Source organism: Cololabis saira, chromosome 10 (assembly GCF_033807715.1).
Source record: "Cololabis saira isolate AMF1-May2022 chromosome 10, fColSai1.1, whole genome shotgun sequence".
In the NCBI taxonomy this organism is placed as follows: domain Eukaryota; kingdom Metazoa; phylum Chordata; class Actinopteri; order Beloniformes; family Belonidae; genus Cololabis; species Cololabis saira.
The window spans coordinates 883,572-908,016 of NC_084596.1; the positions used below are offsets into that span (position 1 = coordinate 883,572).

General features: G+C 45.4%; 1 protein-coding gene across 1 annotated transcript in view; it reads right to left on the reverse strand.

Annotated features, from left to right (window-relative positions):
* LOC133452292 (contactin-associated protein-like 2) overlaps positions 1-18,970 on the reverse strand; it is a 49,573-nt gene extending 30,603 nt beyond the window's left edge. The window contains exons 1-10 of the mRNA XM_061731516.1: positions 18,791-18,970; positions 13,422-13,532; positions 12,664-12,857; positions 8,873-9,020; positions 7,406-7,609; positions 5,402-5,586; positions 5,046-5,189; positions 3,958-4,216; positions 1,784-1,933; positions 1-125 (exon numbers count right to left, since the gene is read on the reverse strand). The exon at positions 1-125 is cut by the window's left edge and continues 53 nt beyond it. Of these exons, the coding sequence (XP_061587500.1) occupies positions 1-125; positions 1,784-1,933; positions 3,958-4,216; positions 5,046-5,189; positions 5,402-5,586; positions 7,406-7,609; positions 8,873-9,020; positions 12,664-12,857; positions 13,422-13,532; positions 18,791-18,920 (1,650 nt within the window). The 5' untranslated portion in view covers positions 18,921-18,970. The remainder of the gene's footprint in view (positions 126-1,783; positions 1,934-3,957; positions 4,217-5,045; positions 5,190-5,401; positions 5,587-7,405; positions 7,610-8,872; positions 9,021-12,663; positions 12,858-13,421; positions 13,533-18,790) is intronic.
* Positions 18,971-24,445: the final 5,475 nt, after the last annotated feature.

Sequence of the window (24,445 nt, forward strand, 5' to 3'; positions counted from 1 at the left end):
GCCTTGCTCCACGGCCCGCAGGTCCACCAGGTGGTCGTCGATGTGGATCCTCTGCATGCAGCCCTGGAAGGAGCGCTGCACCTGCTGCACCTGCGGCCGGCTAGCGCCGCCGCCGCGCAGGTAGCCTGGGGACGAGAGGACGCTAGTTCAGTGTAGATTGTTAAGGATCTGTACTTTACTAAAACAGAACCACAACTGAACCTTTCAACACACAGTCATAATTCTGGCTCTAATGAAGCTGAATCTTAGAGGAATCCTGTCATGTATATACACATATCCAGATTCACTATCAATATCGCTGAAATATACATACATATATATATATATATATATATATATATATACATACATATATATATATATATATATATATATATATATATATATGTATATATATACATATATATATATATATATATATATATATATATATATATATATATATATATATATATATATATATATTTATATATAAAAATATATATAAATACAAATATAAATATAAATACATATAAAGAGTCAAAACACGGACATGTGTCTGATCTGAGTGATTTTCACACTGAATTGAATTTCCCGCTGTAGGATTTATCCCGACCCCCTCGAGCCACATATCGTTGTTTTCAGCATTTCATTGTCTAAACAATGTGCTAGTCACCAGGGCCATTGGTCCAATTGGCTAAGTTTTTTTCATGAAAAAAGCAAGACGTGTGCGTGATTTCCATAGAGGCGCTATGAAGTCGGTGGAGGGGACAGGGAAGCTCCTGATTGGCCGGATGAGATGTCAATCAAAAGGACAGGGAAGCTCCTGATTGGCCGGATGAGCTGTCAATCAAAAGAAGGAGGTGGAGGCTCTGTTTTGAGACGGAGATCTCTTGGCTCAGACGTGCAGAACGGATTTTACAGACATGTAAACATGTGAACATGTGAACATGTGGTCATCCAATTATTTCAAATCATGCAGCGACTGTTTGTGAAACATTATTATTTCCTTTATTTAACCAGGCAAGCAAAATTAAGAAAAAATTTCTTATTTTCAAGTGCAGCCTAGGGGGGTAAGGGGAGGGAGCTAAGATGAAAAAGAACAAAGTTATATAAATATACAAAAAGACATTAAAACACAATACAAAAGATAAAACAATGAATCAAGTAAAACAGTCAGTAGCATGAAGGACTAAAGGCAAGTGCAGGAGTCGGTTGTACTTAATAAAAGATGTAGTTTGAAGGTGGAGATGGAGGTGAGAACAGAAAGTTTAAGGGTTTTTTGTAGGGTGTTCCAGTCAGAGGCTGCAGCGAACCGGAAGGCATTTCGCCCAAAGGTGGTGCAGACTCTGGGGATGGAGAGATGTGGATATTTACTGGTATAATAATGTACTTTGGACTAAATATTTGACTGGATTGGATCTACTGGACCTCTCTGACTGTAACCAGACCATTCTTGTGGGAATATTTTTGACCGGACGAGTTGTATGAGGCTTCATCGGTAAGTTGTGTCAATTTTGTAAATGTTTGTTTGTGGTGTGACACAGGCGTTGATTGTTCCTGGCGTTATGATTCTTTCCTGAAATCGTTTAGATTGCTGGAATCACAAGAATCTTAGCTTTCTAAGCAAGATTTGTAAGGTTTGTACCAGATTTGTAAGGTTTGTACAAGATTTGTAAGATGTAAATGAGCTAGTTTTGTACATGTTGGACTGAGTGTGTACTGGATATGGACTGGACAGCGACGGGTTAAGGATCTGTACTTTACTTTGTGCAGTTTATAAACTTTCCGCAACAGCGGTCACCTCCGAAGTAGTAGGTTCCCCCGGTGTGGACCTGGGTGGGGATGGCCGTCCGCACCGTGGACGCCTCGTCTCCGTCCACCGTCAGCATGGCGTGGTTCTCCAGGGCGTTGAGGTGGACGCTGTGCCACTGGCCGTCGTTGAGACCCGAACCTGGGGAGGAAAACAACATCAATTAAAGCTGCAGCAGCGATGAACGGATGAACGGGCCCTCACGTGTGCAATTTCCACCAATTACGTTCAAGGACTCAAAACTAAGTCCATGACTCTTCATGACAAATCATTCAAAAGTTATGGCAGAAAATAGGATCTATCAAATATCGTCCAATCAGCTACTAGTTTCACTTCCTGTTTAGCGTTGAAGTTTGACGCGGCGCCACGGCCACGCCATTTCACGAAAACTCACGACTTTGATAACTTTTCATTGTTAACGTATTTTGTGAGTTTTATGTGGAACGTACGATCCTGCTAGGAGGAGTTCGTTAAAGTACGACACGTGAAAATGGCATAAATTTCACCAAAATGACACCATTAATTCAAAATGGCCGACTTCCTGTTGGGTTTGGGCCATAGCATCAAGAGACTTTTCTTTAAGTTGTGACATGATACAGGTGTGTACTGATTTCCGTGCATGTACGTCAAACCGTATTGTGGGGCTTGAGGAACAAAGTTTTCTAGGGGGCGCTGTTGAGCCGTTAGGCCACGCCCATTAATGCAAACCATTAAATATCACATATTTCACCAGGCCTGGATTGGTGAACAATTTGGTGACTTTTGGGGCACGTTTAGGGGGAAAGGTTCAGGTTCCTGGGATCCACCATCTCCCGGAACCTGAAGTGGACCTGAAATGGATCACCCACATCAACTCTATCAGGAAGAACCTCAGCAAAGGTTAAACTTCCTGCGTCAACTCAGGAAGAATATAAAACAGGTAAAATACATATTGACGGTTACAAACTAATTGTAACCACAGGTGTCACTCATGACGCTGGTGACGTTTCTGTCTCATAATGTGACGTTCTGAAGAATAAATGTCCGTTTCTCTCCGTTTACAAGCAAACGTGAAGACGGAGGTTTGAAAAATCTACACTTTGGCCGGAGTTTTCAGAAATGATGGTTTTTGGAGACTTTGAGCTTCGTTTTCGTGTAAACGAACGGACAAAACGCAGGAAAACACCAGCGTTTTTGCTACGTGGAAACGGAGCCTTAGGAGATGTGGATGTTTCTCACTCTACGTTACATTAACGTAAAGATTCCAATCCTGACCGTATGCGTTACATTAAAGCACATCCTAAGTCACTTTTGCACAGACTCGTATCCGGCACTTTAAAAACCTCATGTTGTACATTTTTGTTTATACATTTTCTCTCTTATATATTTGCTTTTATATTTGTATTGTATTGCACCAATCACCACAACAAATTCCTAGTTTGTGTTTAACAAACTTGGCAATAAACCTTTTTCTGATTCTGATTCTGATTCTGATTCTGATGTTTCTCACCTGAGGAGATGTGGATGTTTCTGGATGTTTCTGTAGTCTTACCTGAGAAGATGTGGATGTTTCTGGACGCTAGTCTCACCTGAGGATATGTGTATGTTTCTGGAGGTTTCTGGATGTTTCTGGATGTTTCTGGATGTTTCTGGATGTTTCTCACCTGAGGTGATGTGGATGTTTCTGGATGTTTCTGGATGTTTCTGGATGCTAGTCTCACCTGAGGATACCTGGATGTTTCTGGATGCTAGTCTCACCTGAGGAGATGTGTATGTTTCTGGAGGTTTCTGGATGTTTCTGGATGTTTCTGGATGTTTCTCACCTGAGGTGATGTGGATGTTTCTGGATGTTTCTGGATGTTTCTGGATGCTAGTCTCACCTGAGGATACCTGGATGTTTGTGGATGCTAGTCTTACCTGAGAAGATGTGGATGTTTCTGGACGCTAGTCTCACCTGAGGATATGTGTATGTTTCTGGAGGTTTCTGGATGTTTCTGGATTCTAGTCTCACCTGAGGATACCTGGATGTTTCTGGATGCTAGTCTCACCTGAGGATACCTGGATGTTTCTGGATGTTTCTGGATGTTTCTGGAGGTTTCTGGATGTTTCTAGATGCTAGTCTCACCTCAGGATACCTGGATGTTTCTCATGTTTCTCACCTGAGGAGATGTGTATGTTTTTCTCACCTGAGGAGATGTGTATGCGGCTCCTCTGCTGCGTCAGGTTCATGCTGACCGACACCTTGCCCTCCAGCAGCGCCAGCTCCACCCAGCCGTCGCTCAGCTCCGTGAAGGCCAGCAGCCCGCTGGGGTTCCAGGTCCGGAAGTTCAGGCTCAGCGACAGCGTGTCGCCGCCGCTCTGGCCCGGCAGCCGCAGGAACGACGACGACGCGTTGAAGAAGACGGGGAAGGAGTCGGACTCGGAGCAGGAGAAGGTCAGGTTACGCTGCGGGGACCAATCACAACGCTGGATTCAGGTTTATATTCATGAATCAGGACCAGACCGTTTGGAATGTAATACCTATTAGTGGTATTAGTCTTACTAATACCATTACTCCTACCAATACCAATACTTCTACCACTACCATTTCTGCTACCAATACTAATACTCCTACCAATACAGATACCACCATCAATACCATTACCATTACTGCTACCAATACCATTACTGCTACCAATACCATTACTGCTACCAATACTATTACTGCTACCAATACTATTACTGCCACCAATACTATTACTGCTACCAATACTTATACCACCATCAATCCAATTACTGCTATCAATACCATTACCACTACCGCGTCTAGTTGGTCTTGAGTGATTTCTAACCCTCACAACTGTTGATCTTAATCAGGGTCGTATCAATCACCTTCCCTGCTAGCATTTACTGGTGTTTGTCAACAGAAAGAGACAGAAACAAACCGTGCAGACGGAAGTTCTTACGAAGCTGGAGACAGAAACCATGCAGACGTGCAGACGGAGGACGTGCAGACGGAGGACGAGTTCTTACGAAGCTGGAGACAGAAACCGTGTGGACGTGCAGACGTGCAGACGGAGGACGAGTTCTTACGAAGCTGGAGACAGAAACCATGCAGACGTGCAGACGAGCAGACGTGCAGACGGAAGTTGTTACGAAGCTGGAGACAGAAACCATGCAGACGTGCAGACGTGCAGACGGAGGACGGAGGACGAGTTCTGACGAAGCTGGAGACAGAAACCATGCAGACGAGCAGACGGAGGACGTGCAGACGGAGGACGGAGGAAGTTCTTACGAAGCTGGAGACGTCCACCTTCCTCCGGCGGACCAGGCTGGTGATGTTGTCTCCGTTGTAGAAGATTTTCTCCATGCAGCCCACGAAGTTGCTGCCGGCGCCGGAGCTGAGCTTGGCGGAGACGGGGATTCCTCCGAAGTTGATCTGGGGAAAATAAATAAAGTCAACTTAACACAATTAAGTTGACTTTACTTGCAAAATGTATTATTTACATACAAAAAATTAAGTAGTTTATACAAAGACTGGTCTTTCTTGATCTACATAATCTCATGTAAAAAGGTAACTTCTTTTTTTTAACTAAATCCAGCACAATATTTGTATATCAGTGTGGCGACCCTGCTGGTGACTTCCTTTACCTCGTTGTCCAGGTCCAGGTGCTGGAACTCCCCGTTGGTCCGGAACCGCTGCGTGTGCTGGTCCAGGGTGAAGTTGACGTTCCTGCCGTAGCGTTGGATCTCCACCGAGTGCCAGCGGTCGTCGTCCAGCAGGCTGCCGGCGGAGACGGCCGTGTGGCCACGCACGGAGCCGGACTGGCTGCTGCCTGAGGACGGACACAATTCAATTCAATTGAGTTTATCTGTTGAACGGGGGCCGTACATATTAATAAACACATGGAAGGAGCCGGACCGGCTGCTGCTCTTAGACGGAGACGTGTTGAGGTTGGGACGGTTGTGGTGGCCGGACAGCGACGCCCGCCAGACTAGGCCTGTGTTGAAAAAATTGATTTTCCAATTCTAAATCGATTCTCATATTAATTCCTAAAAATCGATTTGTATGTCTTTCATCATTATATTATAATTTTTGGTAATTTTTTGTTTATGCCCAAAAAAGGAATGTTTTGTTGGACACGAGAATAACTGGTGCCATATTTTTGCCTTTAAATGTGTTTAAAGGTATGAAAACATGAAAGTTTTCAGTTATAATTGCATAAATTGTCTATATTTCATTACTTTATATACTGTCTTGGGGTTAAATTTGCAAAAAATGCTAAAACCCAAATTCTCAAAAATTAAACACCGTAATAGATCGAAAATGGAAAAAATAAAAATGATTTCCTCCGTCTCTGTTTCCTCCCTGGATCTGTTTGGTAATTCTACACGATGTTTCTGAATCAGTTCTGTCAGCATTCTGGGAGCTGATTGGTCCTTACAGCATCATTAGCTGCAATACTTGCTGTTGAATCTCAATATAAACCCAAGTCAATATCGGAATAAAATCGGATCGAATCAAATCTTGATAATCGATTCTGAATCTTGAGAATCGGAATCGATTCTTGACATTTGAATGAATCCCCAGCGCTACGCGGGGCGCTAGCGCGCCTAGATGCTAGCGTGGTGGGACACTAGCACCGCAAGACGCTAGCGCATCGCAGCGGTAGCTACCTAGGTTGATGCTGAGCAGCAGGCGGGACGCTAGTGCGGCGGGACGCTAACCTAGGTTGATGCTGAGCAGCAGGCGGGACGCTAGTGCGGCGGGACGCTAACCTAGGTTGATGCTGAGCAGCAGCCCGGCCCCCCGGAGGCGGGACGCTAACCTAGGTTGATGCTGAGCAGCAGGCGGGACACTAACCTAGGTTGATGCTGAGCAGCAGCCCGGCCCCCCGGAGGCGGGACACTAACCTAGGTTGATGCTGAGCAGCAGGCGGGCCGCTAGCGGCGGGACGCTAACCTAGGTTGATGCTGAGCAGCAGGCGGGACGCTAGTGCGGCGGGACGCTAACCTAGGTTGATGCTGAGCAGCAGGCGGGACGCTAGTGCGGCGGGACGCTAACCTAGGTTGATGCTGAGCAGCAGCCCGGCCCCCCGGAGGCGGGACGCTAACCTAGGTTGATGCTGAGCAGCAGGCGGGACACTAACCTAGGTTGATGCTGAGCAGCAGCCCGGCCCCCCGGAGGCGGGACACTAACCTAGGTTGATGCTGAGCAGCAGGCGGGCCGCTAGCGGCGGGACGCTAACCTAGGTTGATGCTGAGCAGCAGGCGGGACGCTAGTGCGGCGGGACGCTAACCTAGGTTGATGCTGAGCAGCAGGCGGGACGCTAGTGCGGCGGGACGCTAACCTAGGTTGATGCTGAGCAGCAGCCCGGCCCCCCGGAGGCGGGACGCTAACCTAGGTTGATGCTGAGCAGCAGGCGGGACACTAACCTAGGTTGATGCTGAGCAGCAGCCCGGCCCCCCGGAGGCGGGACACTAACCTAGGTTGATGCTGAGCAGCAGCCCGGCCCCCCGGAGGCGGGACGCTAACCTAGGTTGACGCTGAGCAGCAGGCGGGACACTAACCTAGGTTGATGCTGAGCAGCAGCCGGGCCGCTAGCGGCGGGACACTAACCTAGGTTGATGCTGAGCAGCAGCCGGGACACTAACCTAGGTTGATGCTGAGCAGCAGCCCGGCCCCCCGGAGCTCCAGGGAGATGTAGTCGCCCTGCTGGCCCTCCCCGTGCACCAGAACCCCGTCCGGGTTGGAGCTCCGGAACCGCAGCGCGATCACGTCCTTCACGATCTTCATCTTCTTGCTCCGGAAACGATGAGAGACGACGCCGAGGCCGTCGAAGCTGAGGACGTCGGTCCCTGCAGGAAAACCAGGAAACCAGAGGGTTCAGGTGCTGGACGGTGGACAGATCTGCAGTTCCACTGCTGACCACTAGGGGCTGCAGGAAACCAGAGGACAGATCTGCAGTTACACTGCTGACCACTAGGGGGCCCCCAAGAGTTAAAAATAAATACAATAAAAAATATAATTGTTATTTTTTTTATTTGTGAGTGATGATTCTACGGAGAGTATTAGGGCCAGGCAGGAGAAAAATAAAAATAATATTTTAGAGAAGGAAGTTTTTTTTTATTATGCACTTAGAGAAAAAAGTTGAAATGTTGAGAAAAAAGGCGAGATTTCGACTTTATTCTTGAAATTGTATTTCAACATTAATCTCGACATTTCGACTTTTTTCTCGACATTTTGACTTTTTTCTCGACATTTTTTCTCGAAGTGCATAATGAAACAAAGCTCTTCCTCCTCTAAAATATTTTCATTTTCCTCCTACCCTAATACTCTCCCGTACAGCTCTGATTCTGCCAGATGTTTAACTCACAGTAAGAACAGCCGTACAGCTCTGGTTCTGCCAGATGTTTAACTCACAGTAGGAACAGCCGTACAGCTCTGGTTCTGACAGATGTTTAAAAGTGTAACTCACAGTAGGAACAGCCGTACAGCTCTGGTTCTGACAGATGTTTAAAAGTGTAACTCACAGTAGGAACAGCCGTACAGCTCTGGTTCTACCAGATGTTTAACTCACAGTAAGAACAGCCGTACAGCTCTGGTTCTGACAGATGTTTAACTCACAGTAGGAACAGCCGTACAGCTCTGGTTCTGACAGATGTTTAAAAGTGTAACTCACAGTAGGAACAGCCGTACAGCTCTGGTTCTGACAGATGTTTAACTCACAGTAGGAACAGCCGTACAGCTCTGATTCTGACAGATGTTTAACTCACAGTAGGAACAGCCGTACAGCTCTGGTTCTGCCAGATGTTTAACTCACAGTAGGAACAGCCGTACAGCTCTGGTTCTACCAGATGTTTAAAAGCGTAACTCACAGTAGGAACAGCCGTACAGCTCTGGTTCTACCAGATGTTTAACTCACAGTAGGAACAGCCGTACAGCTCTGGTTCTACCAGATGTTTAACTCACAGTAAGAACAGCCGTACAGCTCTGATTCTACCAGATGTTTAACTCACAGTAAGAACAGCCGTACAGCTCTGGTTCTGACAGATGTTTAAAAGCCTAACTCACAGTAGGAACAGCCGTACAGCTCTGGTTCTACCAGATGTTTAACTCACAGTAGGAACAGCCGTACAGCTCCAGCCGGACTCCGGTCCGACCCGTGCTGCTCCGGTCCAGCGGGAGGAACCGGATAAACCGAGCCACGATGGGATGTTGGAGCTCATGCCGGACGACGTCCTCGCTGTTCACGTTCCCCTCAAACGTCTGAAAGGAGACACATCACATATTTATTCAATTCAAAGTACAAAAATACAGAAGAAATTATTAAATTATGAAATGCTACAGTATATATATATATATATATATATATATATATATATATATATATATATATATATATATATATATATATATATATATGTAGCTTAATAAAATGGTTTAGGAAACTATCTATGGACTTTGTTTGTTTGAAACAAATATATTTCTTGTTTGTTACTGTAGCATAGCGGAGCTGAGCGCACTAGAATATCCCCCGTTGCTAAGTTGTATCTCAGGTCCGTCCTAGTTTCTGGAGAATCAACACTGTGTCCATTAAGGAGCTTATGGGACGGTAGTGATTGTTCCAGGTATTAGTCAGACCCTCAGGTGGTAAAAACTACCAGGTTCTTATGGGACGGTAGTGATTGTTCCAGGTATTAGTCAGACCCTCAGGTGTTAAAAACTACCAGGTTCTTATGGGACGCTAGTGATTGTTCCAGGTATTAGTCAGACCCTCAGGTAGTGATTGTTCCAGGTATTAGTCAGACCCTCAGGTGTTAAAAACTACCAGGTTCTTATGGGACGGTAGTGATTGTTCCAGGTATTAGTCAGACCCTCAGGTGTTAAAAACTACCAGGTTCTTATGGGACGGTAGTGATTGTTCCAGGTATTAGTCAGACCCTCAGGTGGTAAAATTGTCAAGGTTGACATTCCCCCAGCCTCCAGTTTGCCTTCAGTTTCTGTCTTGCCCCGCCTGTGTCCCATCTGCCCTGATTGTGTCTGCACCTGTGTCTCGTCATGTCTCGTTATCCCCTCAGTATATCTTGTCTTGTCATTCCTTTGTGCTCTGTCGGTCCGTACTGTGTCTTCCTCCATGTCTCCTCGTACTTTTTTCATGATCCTGGTTTTTTGTCTATCCTGCTCTGCAGCGCTTTGTTTTGCCTTTTGTGGATTCAATCTTTTTGTTTTTGAGAACTCCTGCCTCTGGCCTCCCTCTGTCTCCTGCACTTGGGTCCTAAAACAACCTAACCATGACAGAACGGACCGACCAGGTGGACCCAGCGGGAGAGTACCTCACCATGTGGGACTTCCTTTGCCGTGAAGCGGCTAAAAACGTGCGTGAGTGTTGGGACCCCTTTTGGGGAACACGCCTGGCTCTGGGTGGACCCAGGAGCCTGCAGATGCAACGGCGACGGCGTCAGCGCCAGCGCCAGCCCCAGCCTGTTCCGGCTCCAGCTCCTGCACCTCCCCATGTTCCTGTGGTGGTCTCGGATGCACCTCCCCACGTTCCTGTGGTGGTCCCGGACGCATCAGCCCCTCCTCCGGTGATGGTTTCGGACCCCCCCAGCCGGCTCCGAGGACTCGTGTCCCCCCCCAGCCAGCTCCGAGGACCCGTGTCCCCCCCCAGCCCGCCCTGGATGTGGACTCTGGGGACATCTGGGATCTGTCCCTTGAGGGGGGGCCGGCGCCCCTCGAGGGGGGGCCAGCACCACGGACCCGGGCACCCCCGCAGCCGGCGCCCCGGACCCGGGTACCCCCACAGCCGGCGCCCCGGACCCGGGTACCCCCGCAGCCGGCGCCCCGGACCCGGGTACCCCCGCAGCCGGCGCCTCGGACCCGGGCTCCCCCGCAGCCATGTCACGTTCCTGAGCCATGTCCCGTTCCTGAGCCATGTCACGTTCCTGAGCCATGTCACGTTCCTGAGCCATGTCACGTTCCTGAGCCATGTCACGTTCCAGAGCCATGTCCCGTTCCTGAGCCATGTCACGTTCCTGAGCCATGTCACGTTCCTGAGCCATGTCACGTTCCAGAGCCATGTCACGTTCCAGAGCCATGTCACGTTCCTGAGCCATGTCACGTTCCAGAGCCATGTCACGTTCCCGTCACGCCAAGCCCCACACCAAGCCCCACGCCAAGACCGCCAAGCCCCACGCCAAGACCGCCAAGCCCCACGCCAAGACCGCCTAGCCCCACGCCAAGCCCCACGCCAAGACCGCCAAGCCCCACGCCAAGACCGCCTAGCCCCACGCCAAGCCCCACGCCAAGACCGCCAAGCCCCACGCCAAGACCACCAAGCCCCACGCCGAGACCGCCAAGCCCCACGCCAAGCCCCACGCCAAGCCCCACGCCAAGCCCCACGCCAAGCCCCACGCCAAGCCCCACGCTAAGCCCCACGCCAAGCCCCACGGCGAGCCCCACGCCGAGACCGCCAAGCCCCACGCCGAGACCGCCAAGCCCCACGCCGAGACCGCCAAGCCCCACGCCAAGACCGCCAAGCCCCACGCCGAGACCGCCAAGCCCCACGCCAAGACCGCCAAGCCCCACGCCGAGACCGCCAAGCCCCACGCCGAGACCGCCAAGCCCCACGCCGAGACCGCCAAGCCCCACGCCGAGACGCCAAGCCCCACGCCAAGACCGCCCAGCCCCACGCCAAGACCCACGCCGAGCCCCACGCCAAGACCGCCAAGCCCCACGCCGAGACCCGCGCCAAGCCCCACGCCGAGATCCGCGCCAAGCCCCAGGCCTAGGCCTCGTGGGCGGCCCCCGGAGCGTTCTCGCCGGTCTGGTCGGCCTCGTGGACGTCCCCCCGAGCGTTCTCGCCGGTCTGCCCGGCTTCGTGGGCGACCCCCGGAGCTGTCTCGCAGGTCTGCACAGTCCCCAGGACGGCCCCCGGAACGTTGGCCGTGTGTTGGCCTGGGCCCTCCTCCAGGCCCCCTCCGCCCGCCCTGGGTGGTAGGCCGAGTGGGACATCTGGGATCTGTCCCTTGAGGGGGGGGTTCTGTCAAGGTTGACATTCCCCCAGCCTCCAGTTTGCCTTCAGTTTCTGTCTTGCCCCGCCTGTGTCCCATCTGCCCTGATTGTGTCTGCACCTGTGTCTCGTCATGTCTCGTTATCCCCTCAGTATATCTTGTCTTGTCATTCCTTTGTGCTCTGTCGGTCCGTACTGTGTCTTCCTCCATGTCTCCTCGTACCTTTTTGATGATCCTGGTTTTTTGTCTATCCTGCTCTGCAGCGCTTTGTTTTGCCTTTTGTGGATTAAATCTTTTTGTTTTTGAGAACTCCTGCCTCTGGCCTCCCTCTGTCTCCTGCACTTGGGTCCTAAAACAACCTAACCATGACAAAAATCTACCAGATTCTTATGGGACGGTAGTGAGTGAGGAGCCATTTTTGGTCTCACCAACTTAAGTTTTGGTTTCGTGTTTCTTAGAACACAAACATGATTACACCTATTATCCCTGGGCCATTAGACTGTTAAATAATACACAACATAGCATAACATAACACAACAACACATAACAGAACAGAACATGTGTATTTTCTGAACGATGTGGGAGTGATGTTTGGGTCACAGTTTGTTGCACTTTATCCATTCATTGTTTTTATTGCTTCTATGTTTTTATACTGTGCTTTTTATACTTATTTATTCTGCTTATTTTGATAGCTTCTTTTGCACTTTGGTGGGAACATCCGAACCAATCTCATTGTAACTTGAGCACAATGACAATAAAGTCTATTCTATTCTATGATAAAAGAGTGTAATGATGCACTAAAGCTGAACACAACATTCACAAACCTGTGAAACGAACAACAATACCCATAATGCACTGCGGTCACCACAACTCCAGCTCCTCTGTTAGTGTTTCCTCACCCAGACGTTCCCGTCCTGCAGGTACGGCCTCCAGTTCCTCTCCGAGTCTCCGTACAGCAGCCGGTACCGGCCGGTCCAGTCCCTGCTGTCGTAGCGACCCTGCGTTGCTATGGAAACCACCTGTTTCCTGGAGCCCAGGTCCACCTGCAGCCAGCGGTACCGGTCCGTATCCGCCGGCACCCAGCCTCCGGCTCCTGGAGGGGGTGGGGGGGGTAATATAATATAATATATTATATTATTTATGATTCATACAACAGTGTGTACAAGTTCATGATGTCAGCATTTAGAGAGATTACTTGTGGTTTTACCTCAAGGATCAGTGATTGGTCCAATACTGTTTATTCTTTATATCAATGACATCTGCAATGTAACTGATTTTGTTATATCTAATATTTGCAGATGAGACCAATTTGTTTTGCTCTGGTACGACTTTAAGGGAACTTTTGTGTTGTGTAGAAAGGGAGCTGGAAAATCTCAAGACTTGGTTTGATGTTAATAAATTATTTTTAAATATTAAGAAAACAAAATGTATGGTTTTTGGGAATCAAAATGAAAGTGATGGTAATATTAAATAAAAAATCAGTAATGTTGACATTGAAAGGGTTTTTGAGACTAAATTCCTTGGGGTCGTCCAAAAGTTAACATGGAAACAACACGTTAGTCGATAGTCATTAGTCGTTAGTCGATAGTCATTAGTCGTTGGTCGTTAGTCGTTGGTTGATAATCGTTGGTCGATTGGCGGGAGGGGGGGTCGGTACCTTGTTTCCTGTTGAGTTTGGCGTATCCGGCTCCGTAGTTCTTGGCGTAGAGCGACGAGCTGCTGAAGGAGCTGTAGGGAAGAGGAGTGGCCAGGCTGTCCTCACACCTCGCTGGGACGGAGACACAACAGACACCGTGATGTCATCAGCATACTCAACACTCTTCTGTGATGTCATCAGCACAGTGAACACTCTTCTGTGATGTCATCAGCAGAGTGAACACTCTTCTGTGATGTCATCAGCATACACAACACTCTTCTGTGATGTCATCAGCAGAGTGAACACTCTTCTGTGATGTCATCAGCATACTGAACACTCTTCTGTGATGTCATCAGCATACTCAACAAACACCGTGATGTCATCAGCATACTCAACAAACACCGTGAGGTCATCAGCAGAGTGAACACTCTTCTGTGATGTCATCAGCATACACAACACTCTTCTGTGATGTCATCAGCATACTCAACACTTTTCTGTGATGTCATCAGCATACTCAACACTCTTCTGTGATGTCATCAGCAGAGTGAACACTCTTCTGTGATGTCATCAGCAGAGTGAACACTCTTCTGTGATGTCATCAGCATATTGAACAACCCTCATTCTAGACCAAAACCACTGACGTAGCCTCATCTTTATGTCCTAATTACACATAAACGTGTAAGAAACTGCTGTATAAAAACACGGAGGGAGGAAACAGTCCGGAGCAGCAGGAGCAGCAGGAGCAGCAGGGAAAGACCAGACCAGAAATACAGGAGGGTCAATGAGACACAGGTGACGATGAGAGGGTCAACAAGACACAGGTGACGACGAGAGGGTCAACGAGACACAGGTGACGACGAGAGGGTCGATGAGACACAGGTGACGACGAGAGGGTCAATGAGACACAGGTGACGACGAGAGGGTCAACGAGACACAGGTGACGACGAGAGGGTCAATGAGACACAGGTGATGACGAGAGAGTCAATGAGACACAGGTGACGACGAGAGGGTCAATGAGACACAGGTGACGACCAGAGGGTCAATGAGACACAGGTGACGACAAGAGGGTCAACGAGACACAGGTGATGACGAGAGGGTCAATGAGACACAGGTGATGACGAGAGAGTCAATGAGACACAGGTGACGACGAGAGGGTCAATGAGACACAGGTGACGACGAGAGGGTCAATGAGACACAGGTGACGACGAGAGGGTCAATGAGACACAGGTGACGACCAGAGGGTTAACGAGACACAGGTGATGACGTGAGGGTCAATGAGACACAGGTGATGACGAGAGGGTAAATGAGACACAGGTGATGACGAGAGGGTCAACGAGACACAAGTGACGACGAGAGGGTCAATGAGACACAGGTGACGACGAGAGGGTCAACGAGACACAGGTGACGACGAGAGGGTCAACGAGACACAGGTGACGACGAGAGGGTCAATGAGACACAGGTGATGACCAGAGGGTCAACGAGACACAGGTGACGACGAGAGGGTCAATGAGACACAGGTGATGACCAGAGGGTCAACGAGACACAGGTGACGACGAGAGGGTCAATGAGACACAGGTGACGACAATCAGGGCCGATGGGGAAGTATCGCGCTTCAAAATAGAACAGGAAGTATCAAACCACAACAACACAAACCCTCAAACTCCCGGAGCACGATAGAGGTTAGATAGGGCACTGCTGGTACTGATGATGATGATGATGATGATGATGATGATGATGATGATGATGATGATGATAGTGGATCTGCACACACATTAAAAACATAAATAAAACCAGCAGAACACATTTAAAAACATCAGAAAACATTTTAAAACATCAGAGAGAAAAATAAAGAAAAAAGAAACAACAGAAAGAGGCAGAGAAATGAACATTGATGACGGTGTTGATGATGATGGTGATGATGAAGGTGGATCTGGATGTGGTGGTGTTTATGTTTGTTTATTTGTTTATTTAAAAGGATCCCCATTAGTCTTCGCCATGGGAAGACTATTCTTCCTGGGGTCCACACATAGACATATAAAAGATGATAATATAATAATAATATAATAACATGACAATAATAATAATAAAGATGACAATAATCCAACTCAAAAAGGGTGAAACATCTTCAATACAATTCCTGAAATAATAAATTGAACCAAAAATAAAATATTAAGTAACCAACCATCCACATCTTAAGTAGCAATATTTGCTACTATCACCGGATCTGTTCTGCTTATAAACAAGATAGTTTACAACGACTTTATAATATACTCATCCCTCTATTTATAGAAGTATAAATATATATTACATATCATAATATACTCATACATTATAATATACTCATACTTCTAAACTATATATACACTCATAGCCTACAGAGATCTAGAATATATTTACTATTACATTTATAATATGTATATATATATAATATACATACAATTTGCACAATAATCACAATATAAACCTCGGAGAGATCATAACTTCCTTCTGAACCACAGCTGCTTCAGTCTTCTTTTAAAACCTGACATCTTGTTTATTGCAACTATACATGGGGGGAGATGGTTCCAGTGTGTGACTGCTCTATACATTACTGTTGTTTTCAAAGTATTGGTTCTGGGCATAGGCAGAGAAAAGTGATTAGCTAGGGCCATTCTGGTATCATAGCTGTGTCTATTATTTGTTGCATAAACAAGAAGCCAGGTTTGCGTAATATACAGATATTCTTTAAAAACATAGTCAGGCTGCATGCTAGTCGATCCTCCACCATCATCCAAGACAGCTCAGCATGCTCTCAACATTGCTTCGGATAGAGCTGATGGATCTGATGGTGAAGGTGCTGAAGGTGGATGTGGCAGCGCTGATGATGTTGATGATGAATCTGATGGTGATGATGATGATGGTGATGGTGAAGGTGGTGAAGGTGAATCTGATGATGAATCTGATGGTGATGATGATGGTGATGATGATGAAGGTGATGATGAAGGTGGGGATTAGGGCTGGGACGATACGGGTAACTTATGATTCAATACTGTGGCGATATGTGGCCCAGGACAATATCACAATACACGATATCTACAATATTTGATGTATTGTAAGAAATTTCATCAACTATATATCACAATATATGTGACTTAAAAAGAAAAAATACCCATAAAAAGGAAAACGTCCGTAGTTATGTATTTATTCAATGCCATAACTTCATGAAAAGTACAAAGAAAGTGTATTTGTATATTTACACTGCCTGCTAGGCTGGTAAATGTAAACCCAGCTGGAATAATTAAAGAGCATGAACAAAAGAGCGGTGACAACTGCATAAATCCATTATGTGTTTTGTAATAAAATATTGATAATTGCCGTCAGTTAATCGATTATGTATTGCGCAACAATATATTGCAATATCATTTTTTTCCCCACCGCTAGTGCGGGTGGTGGTGATGAAGGTGTTTATGTTGATGATGAAGGTGTTTATGGTGAATCTGATGGTATTAATGGTGATAATGCTGATATTGATGGTACTGATTGTGGTGTTGATGATGCTGATGGTGATGTTTATGTTTATGATTATGGTGAATCTGATGGTATTAATGGTGATAATGCTGATATTGATGGTACTGATTGTGGTGTTGATGATGCTGATGCTGATGGTGATGTTTATGTTTATGATTATGGTGAATCTGATGGTATTAATGGTGATAATGCTGGTATTATAGTATTGATAGTGGTGCTGATGGTGCTGATGGTGCTGATGGCATCGGCTGCCCTCTCTCCACACTGGAAAACCTCCACCACTCCTGTTGCCAGAAAAAGGCCCAAAATATAATAAAAGACACTTCACACCCCGGACACTCGCTGTTTGAACTACTGCATTCTGGGAGGAGATACAGACTCATGAAAACGAGGACAAACAGACTCAAACAGATTTTATCCAACAGCAATAACCACTCTTAACAAAAACAGAAGTTAATATGCAATAACAACAACAAAAATGATTGTATGCTGATGAAGGTTCTTGTGGGGTCCGTGTGTTGATGTGGAAGGGTGAATGTGTCTAGAAAAAAAGTGCTCTATATATATATAGAGCACTTTTTTTCTCTCTCTCTATATATATATATAAATATATATATATATATATATATATATATATATATATATATATGTATGTATTTATGTATGTATTTATTTTATTTGTTTATATTTTAAATTAAATTTTATTGGATTATTTTCAGTTATTTTATTTTTTTATATATGATGCGCTGACTGGAGAGCACTTTTTATTTTGTTGTACATAAGTTATAATGACAATAAAGAACTATATATGATGATGCTGATAGTGCTGATGATGGATATGCTGGTGTTAATGCTGATGATGTTTATGTTTAATTCAATTCAATTCAATTTAATTGTATAACGTCTATTACAACAAAAGTTGTCTCTAGGATGTTTCCAGATCCAGAACATGAACATAAACCCCCGAGCAATTATTACATAAACAATGGCAGGTAAAAACTCCCCTAGAGGGAGAAAAACCTTAAACCAAACAGTGGCAAGAAAAACTCCCCTTTAGGAGTTGATGGTGAGTCTGATATGGTGATGATGAAGGTATTAATGGTATTGATAGAGGTGTTGATGGTGTTTATGGTGCTGATGAAGGTGGATGTGGTGGCGCTGATGATGTTTATGTTTATGATGATGGTAAATCTGATGGTATTAATGGTGATAATGCTGGTATTGATGGTATTGATGGTATTGATAGATGTGTTGATGGTGCTGATGGTGTTTATGTTTATGATTATGGTATTTATGATGGTATTGATGGTGCTGATGCAGGTGATGGTGCAGGTGGATGTGGCGGCGCTGATGATGTTTATGTTTATGATTATGGTGAATCTGATGGTATTAATGGTGATAATGCTGGTATTGATGGTATTGATAATGGTGTTGATGCTGATGGTGTTTATGGTGTTTATTATAGTGATGGTGATGATGTTGTTTATGATGCTGGTGAAGGTGCTGATGATGTTTATGTTTATGATTATGGTGTTTATGATGGTATTGATGGTGCTGATGCAGGTGATGGTGCAGGTGGATGTGGCGGCGCTGATGATGATGATTATGTTATTGTATGTATTATGAGTATGGTGTTTATGATGCTGGTGCTGATGCAGGTGATGGTGCAGGTGGATATGGCGGCGCTCAGACTCGTGATCGGCTCTGCCTGCAGCCCGCATCTCCCCCCGGCTCCCGGGCGGCGCTCCCAGCACCGACCCCCCCATGATGATCACCGACCCACCCCCCCACGGTGATCTGCCCCCGGTGATCCGAGCGGCGGTGATCGGCGGTGATCGGCAGTGATCTGTGCGGTGATGTGAGCGGTGATCGTCGGTACTCACGCGTCTCCGCGACTCCGCTGACTCCGCTGGTGCTGATGCTGGAGATGCAGATCAGGTTCCAGGTCCAGATCCAGGTCCAGATCCCTCCCCGGAGCAGCTGCAGCAGCAGCGCCGCCGTCCTGCGCCCCATCCTGGCCAATTATCCAACACAAAGAGGCTGGAAGAGGAAGGTCCAGGCGGGTGTCGGATCCCCCAAACCCCCAAACCCCCAAACCCCCCTCACTCTCTCACCGTCTGTTGTTCACACCAGACGCCTTTCCTCCCTGATTAGCATCAGAAAGACTCGGACTGCCCCCCCTCTCTCCTAACTGCCCCCCCTCTCTCCTAACTGCCCCTCCTCTCCTAACAGCGATCTGGGGTCGCACCGACAACCTCCGGCTCTGGGTCTGGACCGGGATCGGGATGCGCGGGGGGCCGGGTCCTGGTCCGGGTCCGGATGCGCTCCTGCAGGTACATGGCCGCGCAGACGCGCAGAGACACGGGAGAGGAGAGGAGTGATGCTGCACCCCCGCCCGTGGTGGTACCGACCCGACACCCCCGCCCTGTTCCCGTGGTGGTACCGACCCGACACCCCCGCCCTGTTCCCGTGGTGGTACCGTCCTGCATGTTAAACATGGATGGGTCGAGGAGGGACCGAGGTGGAGGAGGGACCGAGGTGGAGGAGGGACCGAGGTGGAGGAGGGACCGAGGTGGAGGAGGGACCGAGGTGGAGGAGGGACCGAGGTGGAGGAGGGACCGAGGTGGAGGAGGGACCGAGGTGGGGGGGCCAGGGGGCCTCCAAAGTTTTATCATAAGGGGACCCAGATGGGGCCCCTTCAATTCTTGGGCTGGAACCAAAACTAAAAGCCGTTACTACAGTATTTTATTATACTGTTGTAGTAACAAGGCTCAGAAATACTTTTTTTGTTTTTAATTTCTACCTTGTCTGCATATATATTAATGGTTAATACCATGTTGGTAAGGCATATATATATATATATATATATATATATATATATATATATATATATATATATATATATATATATATATATATATATATATATATATATATATATATATATATATATATATATATATATAATATATATACACATGCATGTTTTTTATTTATTTTATATATTTTATTTTTATTTTTTATTAATTTTTAAAATATGTTTTTAAATTTATTTTTTTATTATTAGGCTCAGAAATACTTAAAGAAACGCCCACTGATATGCATTTGGCCCAAATGATTTGGGTTGAAACGCATAACTGATGATAGAATCTATGTGACCGGCAAGTGTGTTTTTGTTTTTTTCATTGAGGCCAGTGGGGGGATTTGTAGGGGGGGCCATGGCCACCATGAATACAAACACAATGTACTTGTTTTTTCCTCTTTTTTTTGTCTGCATATATATTAATGATTGATACCATGCTGGTAAGAACCTAAAGCATATATATATATATATGCATTTTTGATATGAAATATATATATATGATATATTTTTGAATGTCACATATTTATTTTATTAATATATATACGTACATACCCAATTTTTATTATTTTTTTTTTGGGGGGGGGGGGCGGGGGGGGGGGTGAGGGGTGACATCCGCTGTTGTCCAGGACGCGAAAAACAGATGGAAACGAACACACGTGCCCTGGAAATCTGCAATAGAAAAAAAAACGACACAGAAACAGGCAGAGACATAAGCAACATGCATTTAAATGCAGTAATTTATGTGTCCACTAGAGGGCAAATAAATGTATTGGTAACCCTTTACAATAAGGGTCCCTTAATTAACGTTAGTTAATGCATTATTAAGCATTAATTAACAGTTTAATAATAGTTAAATAACCATTATTATGTATTACTTAACATTAATTAGCATATTAGTTAATGCATTAATAAACAGTTAGTTAATGCATTATTAAGCATTAATTAACAGTGTAATAATAGTTAAATAACCATTATTATGTATTACTTAACATTAATTAGCATATTAGTTAATGCATTAATAAACAGTTAATTAATGCCTACTGCTCAGAGTTAATTAATACATTAGTAAGCATGAATAAATGTTACATGATGTAATTATTTATCCTTACGTATGCATTACTTAGTATTAAGTAATACATTAGTTAATACATAAGTAAAACGTTAATAATGTCCCTAGTAATCATTTACTAATGGTGTTTATTTGGAGTGAATAAGCATTAAGTAACAGCTACCTAATACATCTACTAATCATTCGCTAATGGTGTACATGTTTACTGGATGGGCATTATTAAACAACTATTTAGAGTCTTAAGTAATCATTTCCTAATGATGCTGTGTATGTTATCAGGTAGCTTACCTGACCTTATGAACGGTAACCTGACATAAACCTTAATAAATGTATAGGAGTGGCTCATAACCATTACTTAACCATTAGTAAAGGCTTGCTGGACCCTTATTGTAAAGTGTAACACATTTATCCCTTAGGTAACACATTATTAATGCTTAACTGCATCATAAGCATTACTTACCCATAATTAACCAATAGTAAATACTATTCTGGACCCTTATTGTAAAGTGTAACACATGTATCCCTTAGGTAATTCAATTCAATTCAATTCAATTCAATTCAATTCAATTCAATTCAATTCAATTCAATTCAATTCAATTCAATTTTATTTATATAGCGTCTAATACAACAGAGTTGTCTCTAGACGCTTTACAGAGACCCATACCCAGAACATGACCCCCGAGCAATTATTACATAAACAATGGCAGGTAAAAACTCCCCTGGTGGGAGAAAAACCTTAAGCCAAACAGTGGCAAGGAAAAACTCCCCTTTAGGAGGGAAGAAACCTTGAGCAGGACCAGGCTCATCAGGGGGGACCCTCCTGCCGAGGGCCAGACTGGGGGGTCAGGGACGTCAGCAGCACAGCAGGCAGGTGGAAGCAGCAACGGGATGACCGGGGGTGGGGACCGCAGGCCAGCACGCAGCTCCCGAAGCTCCGGCCCAATCAGCAAGTCCCAGGTTGGGGTGCAGGGTCAGGGAAAGACTTGTGCTCCGTAATGCAAGCTACAAGCCACTCACGACCACCTGCAGGTTCCGGTGTCCGGCAAAGGATGCTGCAACATGGACAAAAGAGAGAAAAGGGAGGAGAAGGGGGGGCCAGCACAAGAAACTACGGGAGCGACTCTGACACACTAAAGTTTACACTACCTAGAGATTTACCAACACCAGCTAGAGGTTTACTAAACACTAACTATAGGCTTTACTAAACAGAAAGGTTTTAAGTTTAGTTTTAAAGGTGGAGGTGGTGTCAGCCCCCTTAACCCAGATTGGAAGTTGGTTCCATAGTAGTGGCGCCTGATAGCAGAACGCCCGCCCTCCAAATCTACATTTAGATACTCTAGGAACTACGAGTAAACCTGCACTCTGAGAACGGAGAGCTCTGACAGGAACATAAGGCACTATCAGGTCTTGCAAATAATGCGGAGCTAAGCCGTTTTGGGCTTTATACGCAAGTAATAAAATTTTAAATTGGATTCTGAATTTTACAGGTAACCAATGGAGCGACGCTAACACTGGAGAGACGTGGTCTCTCCTGCTAATTCCTGTCAGCACTCGTGCTGCTGCATTCTGGATCAGCTGGAGCCTATTCAGCAAATTATTTGGACATCCTGCTAACAACACATTACAGTAATCTAGTCTAGAAGATACAAACGCATGAACTAGTTTTTCTGCATCACTCTGTGAGAGGATTTTCCTAATCTTTGCAATATTACGGAGATGGAAAAAGGCTATTTTACAAACCTGATTGACATATGGTTTAAACGACAAATCCTGATCGAAAACAACACCAAGGTTTCTCACAGTTGCACTGGAAGCCATCGCAACACCATCTAATCCCTTCCTAAGATGCTCTGGACCAAGAATGATAACCTCTGTTTTATCTGAAATTAGAAGCAAGAAATTTCTGGACATCCAGTCCTTGATGTCCCTAAGACATGCCTGAAGTTTAACTAACGGTTCTGTTTCATCCGGCTTCATAGACAAGTAGAGCTGCGTATCATCAGCATAACAATGAAAGTGTATGCCGTGATTCTGGATTATACTTCCCAAGGGCTGCATGTATAAACTAAACAAGATTGGCCCTAGCACTGAACCCTGCGGAACACCATAACAGACCCTTGACTGTTCTGAAGAAACCTCATGTACATGATCAAACTGGAACCTGTCAGATAGATATGATTTAAACCAACATAGAGCTGTCCCTTTAATCCCAACAACATGCTCTAACCTGTGCAGTAAAATGCCATGATCTACAGTGTCAAAAGCAGCACTGAGGTCCAGTAGAACCAGTATGGAAACTAATCCCTTATCTGAGGCCATAAGGAGGTCATTCGTGACTCGAACCAGTGCTGTCTCTGTGCTATGATGCATTCTGAACCCTGACTGAAAGACTTCAAACAGATCATTTCTATACAAATAGTCACATAACTGGCTTGAAACTGCCTTTTCCAGAATTTTAGATACAAATGGAAGGTTGGAAATTGGTCTATAATTAGCTAAGGTGTCTGGGTCAAGAGAAGGTTTTTTAAGTAAAGGTTTAATTACTTCCACTTTGAAAACCTGTGGTACATATCCTAAACTTAGGGATAGGTTAATTTGGTCCAGTATTGTCGTACCAATAAGAGAAAAAATATGTTTGAATAGTCGAGTCGGGATGGGGTCTAACATACATGTGGTTGACTTAGCTCTATTGACGAGTGAGGTCAGCTCAGGGAGGTCTATAGGATCAAAATAGTCTAGAGACAAGTCAGAGCCTAGGGAAGTCGCTAAAGCTGAAGAAACGCCCACAACCGGCTGGTTGATTTCTTCTCTAATTCTCGTGATTTTACTGTTGAAGAAGCCCATAAAGTCCTCACTACTGAGAGCTGCAGGAATACACGGCTCCACAGAGTTGTGACTCTTTGTCAGCCTGGCTACAGTGCTGAACAGAAAACGTGGGTTACTTTTGTTATGCTCTATCAACGTTGAATAATAAGCTGTTCTGGCTTTGCGAATGGCTTTTTTATATACTATTAGAATATCTTTCCATTCACGATAAGAGTCTACAGATCTACAAGAGTACCACTTCCTTTCCATCTTACGCACGTTTTGTTTCAACATGCGGATATCTGAATTATACCAGGGAGTTAAGCTCCTGTGGCTAGAAACCCTCCTTTTCAAAGGAGCAACTTCATCTAAAGCTGAATGCAACAAATCAGCAGTGTTACTAGCAAGGAAATCAACATCTGCAGAGGTAGAACCCAGGTCACTGGCCTCGACTACATCACTATTTCGCACTGTCGTAAGATAAGCAATGGCCTCCCTAAATTTAACAATAACTTCATCAGACAAACATCTGCTAAAATAATACCTCCTATTTTGCACTTCAACATCAACAAAATTAAATTCAAACGTTATTAAGTAATGGTCGGATAAAAGGGAGTTTACAGGTGACACCAACAGGCCATCAGTTTCAACACCGTAGGTGAGAAAACAGTGCGTCGGTTTATCCACTTTTTGTGAGATACCCATTGATTCTAGAAGAGAATCGAAGGCTAATTTAAGATTATCGCTTTCAACATCCATATGAATATTAAAATCACCCACTATGATGAATTTATCTGTGCT